Source organism: Camellia sinensis, chromosome 2, assembly GCF_055761805.1.
Source record: "Camellia sinensis isolate YWXY chromosome 2, ASM5576180v1, whole genome shotgun sequence".
In the NCBI taxonomy this organism is placed as follows: domain Eukaryota; kingdom Viridiplantae; phylum Streptophyta; class Magnoliopsida; order Ericales; family Theaceae; genus Camellia; species Camellia sinensis.
The window spans coordinates 224,481,329-224,486,625 of record NC_138962.1 but is presented as its reverse complement, the minus strand read 5'-3'; the positions used below and the strand labels follow the sequence as shown (position 1 = coordinate 224,486,625).

Below are 5,297 nucleotides of genomic sequence, written 5' to 3'. Positions count from 1 at the left end.
GAAGGATGGAGGAAAAATAAAAAATAAAAAATAGACCTCACCAGCTAAAAGGTCCCCAATCCACCAAACACCACCACCATTACAAAACTAACAAAGTAGAGAACTCACACAAACCAACAAAAGAAGTCTGGCAGAGAAAAGAAGAAAAACAATTATTATACTAGTATAGAAATTAATTACAAAATCAGATACAGAACATCAACTTTAATTTGCTACTACCCTCAATATATTTGACCATATCCATAGTAACAAAGTAAATAGTAATCCCAAAACAAGCTTTTATCCAAAACACAAATCGAAGTTTAATCGAGTGCATTGCGAGCTTTCCATAAGGACCAAATTACAACATAGAAAATAGTCATCCAAAATCATTTTTCAAAATCCCGAAAGGGAATATCAAACCACCAAAGAAAACAAAAGCAATATACCTACATCAAAGGAAATACAATAATATGCTCTCTCCATTTTAAAATCAATAAATTTACCACTATCATACTGTCAACATTTATATCATATTGAACTATTTAATACTTAAATTTTAATTTCGAAACGAGGATCACCTCAAAAAGATAAATTAAAGACATGTCATTAACCTCAATAAAGACAAAACAGTTCAATTTAATGAACAAAATAGACTAAAAATGATGTAGGACAAGGTAACCCTTCAAAGTTGACAGGTTTGGGATGGTTTAAATAAGTACACTTTTTAACTTTTTATGAAATATAAGTTGGGTATGGATTGGGTTTGAAATAATGTGGTAGAGATGTGATATGACTTAAATATGATAGTGATTTTTTGACTTTTTTAAGTTATGACAAACGAGGCCTTAATATGAAATGACCCAATGACTAAAACTCATTACTTTCCTAAGGTCAAAGATTTTCGACCACAAAAAATATATATATATATATATACATATATATCAAAACGGATGTTTTGTAGACATGAATTATTTTCTTTTAAAAAAAAATGTGTCAACCACGTGGCTGTGACAATTACAAATTAGGATGGATATCCTTAAAGCTTTATCTTATTTTACATGATGAACGTTTTTTTTTTAGATAGGTTACATGAAGAACTTTAAAAAATGAAAGAGTAAAAATGACATTTCAAAGGTCAAAATGGCATTTCCATATTGAGAAGTTAGTTTCCGGTGTACTCGGCCACGGTTTCCACACTGTCATCAGACTCATCACCACCTCCAAATATATACAAAGAAACATTGTGTATGTCCAAATATACACAAGACAATTGTGTATGTCCTCAATTGTCTCCCAATTGTAGAAGTAGCATAGAATAGGAAAAACCTTAGAAAAATCCTCTCTCACCAACATCATCATCATCATTCTCTCATTGATGGTTCTTTTTGTTTTTGTTTCTGTTTCAATTCAAGCACTCTTTTGCTAGGTTACAAGTAGAGAGAATGGATTGGTCTCCAGTCTTCGCCAAAAATGCATATCTTGATACCCTTAAACTGGTACGTTTCTCATTTTCATCTTTCTTTCTTTTTTGTTATTCAGCATTTTCATCTTTCTGTCTTTGTTTGTTTGTTTGTTTGTTTTTACACATAGATATGCTAATTTGTCTATGCATATATAAATATATTAGCTTTTGGCAATAACATGTGGGTATGATGAAGAAGGAGAATTTGAAAATGTTTTGAGGAAAGAAAAATGAAATGACTATGCAGATGAATTGTGGGTAACTGTTGAAGAGAGGCATGTGCACAGGGGTGACCCGACCTTAATGAGGCCTAAAGAAAAATCTCATGAATAAAGTACGAAAACTAAAATTATTTAAATAGTTATGAATTATGTTTTTTGGGTAAATGAATAGTGTCACACAGTTTCACTTTGTTATTTGCTTCAAACTGTAATTTTGACTTTAGATAATAGTATAGGTTTGTGTCTATAAAGAATTTTTTTAATTATTTGTATATAAAGATTGTGTATTGTGTTCTAGTTAATTTACCACCACAAAAGAAAAGAGCACATTATGATTGGTTGAAGATTCTTTAAGACATGCTTGTGGGCTTTTTTAGGATTGAAGATAGAAGATTTCTTGAGGCTCACTGTTCTCTCAATTCCAAAGGTTTCTATACATACCCTCCAAGACAATGGAGAGAGGCTAACTCTTCTTTTTTCCTTTTGTATCCTTACAGTGCAGTAAACATGAAGAACAATGCGATTCATGTTCGACATCAGAGCCAGAGAGCAAGGAATTCATATCAGCCTTAGCCGCAGGCATGAATGCAAAGTTCATTGTTGAGGTCACACCAACAGCATCCCCATCAACAATAGCCTTAGCAGCGGCAGCACGACAAACAGGTGGCAAACTTGTCTGTATACTTCCTGAGCCAAGGCTAGGTGAGTCCCAAAAAGTCATCGACGACTCAGGCCTAAATGACATGGTAGAGTTCAAGACTGGTGACCCTGCCGAGCTCTTGTCAAGCTATGAGAACATAGATTTCTCCCTAGTCGACTGCAAGACCGACAACTACACGAATTTGCTAGAGATGTTGGATGTGAATCCGACAAGATCGATGGTGGTGGCTGACAACTTGGTGGAAGGGAGGACAGGGTTGGGAGGGCATGTGAAAGGGATGGAAAATAAAGGGAAAGTTAGGTCAACTAAACATCCTATAGGAAAAGGAATGGAGGTGACTATGATTGGGAAACTTGGTGATGAGTTTGGAAAGAAAAGTCATAGCAAAGGATGCCATTCTAGAGGGAGAGGTGGTGGTGGTGGTGGTGGTTCAGGGAAGAGAAGTGGTAAAAGCGAATGGGTTATCAAGGTTGATGAGAACAGTGGTGAGGAACATTTTTTTAGAATGCCTAAGTCTCTTTAGGGGCTTAAGAGGAAAGTGTTATATTCATACAAAATTTGTTATCAGAATGATGAGGCGATGATATTTTTGTAATTAAATGTCATCTAAATGGGCACCTTAGCTTAAAATGACAAGTCGCAATGCAGCTACATCATTTGTATATAAATTTTCCGTACTTTTTTTTGTTTATATATCACTATAATTCTGAAGATTTGATTGGTGAAAGTGAAAGAAGTGGGTTGCAATCAAGGAAGTGCTCAACATGCCACCATGAGATATTGTTATTGTGTCATACTATGTAAAGAAGTCACTAAGGTTATGTTTGGATTTTACATTTGTGGATGAATTTGTAAAGAGAGGAAAAAAAAAAAATTTAGCTTCTACGTAATTATTTTTGCCATATCCTTGTCCTTTTTCTTTCTTTTCTTTTTGTCATCTTCTTTTCTTTCTATTTTTAAATTATTTTACAAATTCGAGATTCGAATACAAGCTACGAGATTCACTGTGGGGACTCTTTTATGATTAAAAGCCATTGCATTCATCAGCAGACTAATCACCATGTAGTAGCATATCTCTCTACATGAAGGCTTCTACTGTGATCTTCTCAAAATTAAGGGGTTAGTGTTTTTTTCTGTTTTTCTTCCTATGATTGGTATGGAGAAATTCTATTTGCACTCAACAAAAAATATTAGTATACTATACACTATTTGTATAAATTTCTGAACACAATTCAAATGTTCGGACATAAATTTATAAAAAAAAAAAGTAATTATTCAAATATATATTATATTCAATTGTTTATATTTAAACAAATGCTTTTTATTCAGAAACTTATGTATGAATATTTGACTTTTATGTGAAAACTTATAATACAAAGAAATGGGTCTTGAGTATTTGTCACCCATGAATCATATGGGTCACCAGTTTAATCCTTAATTGGCTTTTGAAGTTGTTTGATGTATAAGCCTCTAGGTCTCACTGGTGAGGTGGCCCTTCAAATCACATAAAAATTTATCATATCATATTATGCAAATGCAAGCCCACCAACCAGTTAATTTACAAGTTGTTGAAAGTTGGGAATTTTAATGCAAGTTTTGCAAATATGGCATGAAATTTTATGTGTTCATTTGGGTTGCTTTATTGGGACTAAAATAGTCATGTAAGATAAAATATGTTATTTTAATTAAATAAGACAAAATGTCACATTCAACTCATAATCATTTTATTTTTTCTCACAAAAGTTAAAAAGTCTATCACAAACGAGACTTTTTAACCGCAGGCTAAAATAGCTAAAAAATCAAAATGCCAACATACATCCCAAACGAGCTTTGTCTTAAAACATTCACATCTATTTAATTATATATTAAAACTATTATATTTCAAAATGTTCAATAATTTAAAAATTATGAATCTTTTGAGACATGAGAACTCGAAGATTTGGGGAGGGGATCCTTATCACGCAAAATTGAATCCTTCAACTGTGTGGACTAGAGGTTGCTTTGGAGGTTCATCGTGGATTTCTGTTCGGCAATATGAATCGTTCATTCTATAAGATTTCAAATGTAGATAATTCATAATTATATTGATCCAATAATTATTGTTACATGATTTCTTTATATTTATTTTCAAAAAATAGACAAATAGAATTTTAGAAAGTATCCAATTTTATAGACAAGTATAAAAGAAAATTATATAATCATGAATATTAGATCAAAATGAATAGAACATTTTAGAGTGGAGTTGTGGTGGGCTCACGAATCCCAACACCTTTTTATTCTGAAAAATTATTGTTTAGTTTAGGAACAACACTATATACCACGTCGTTTATGAACACCATCCCAATATCATGTTAGTGAGAGCAGTGACACATTATTGTCAATTCGTCAGACCATCCACCAATATAAAATTGTTAAAGTACTGGCTGGCTTGGTCGTGAACCAACAGATAACTACTCATCTTATCCATATTTTTAATCTAATTTTAAAAAAAAATTAAATAAATTACATAGGAGAGAGACTAATAGGGTGGTTGTTGTATAAATTACACTTTGCTTCCTCTATGTTTAGTTATTTTTTCCCTTTGGTCTTTAAATTTTTTTTTTTTTTTTTTTTGTCTTCAACTCTTCATATTTCAAGTTTTTCTCAATTCCTATACAAAATTAAATGTCATGTTAGTTGCCACATAATATATAAAAAAAATTATTATTATATGTGAGTTATATATAATTAAAAAAAAATCATAGCACATAGTTGTCAATATGTCATTTTCTATCTAATTTTAAACAAGTTAGTTTTAGAAATAAATTAAAAATAATTTATAAATTAAAAATAATTTGAAACATGAAGGACCAAAATGAAAAATAAATAAATAAATAAATTTGAGGACTAAAGTGCAAAAATACGAAACATAGAGGGACAAAAGTGTAATTTACCCAAGTGGCTGTTAATGTGTTAGTTGTAAGGATTTGGC

General features: G+C 31.7%; 1 protein-coding gene across 1 annotated transcript; it reads left to right on the top strand.

Moving 5' to 3' along the window:
* Positions 1 to 1,077: 1,077 nt before the first annotated feature.
* Positions 1,078 to 3,217, top strand: LOC114316964 (uncharacterized). The gene is made up of 2 exons (XM_028263672.2): positions 1,078 to 1,478; positions 2,163 to 3,217. Exons 1-2 carry the CDS (start codon positions 1,425 to 1,427, stop codon positions 2,847 to 2,849), a joined length of 741 nt encoding a protein of 246 aa, XP_028119473.1. The 5' UTR covers positions 1,078 to 1,424; the 3' UTR covers positions 2,850 to 3,217.
* The last annotated feature ends 2,080 nt before the right edge of the window (positions 3,218 to 5,297 follow it).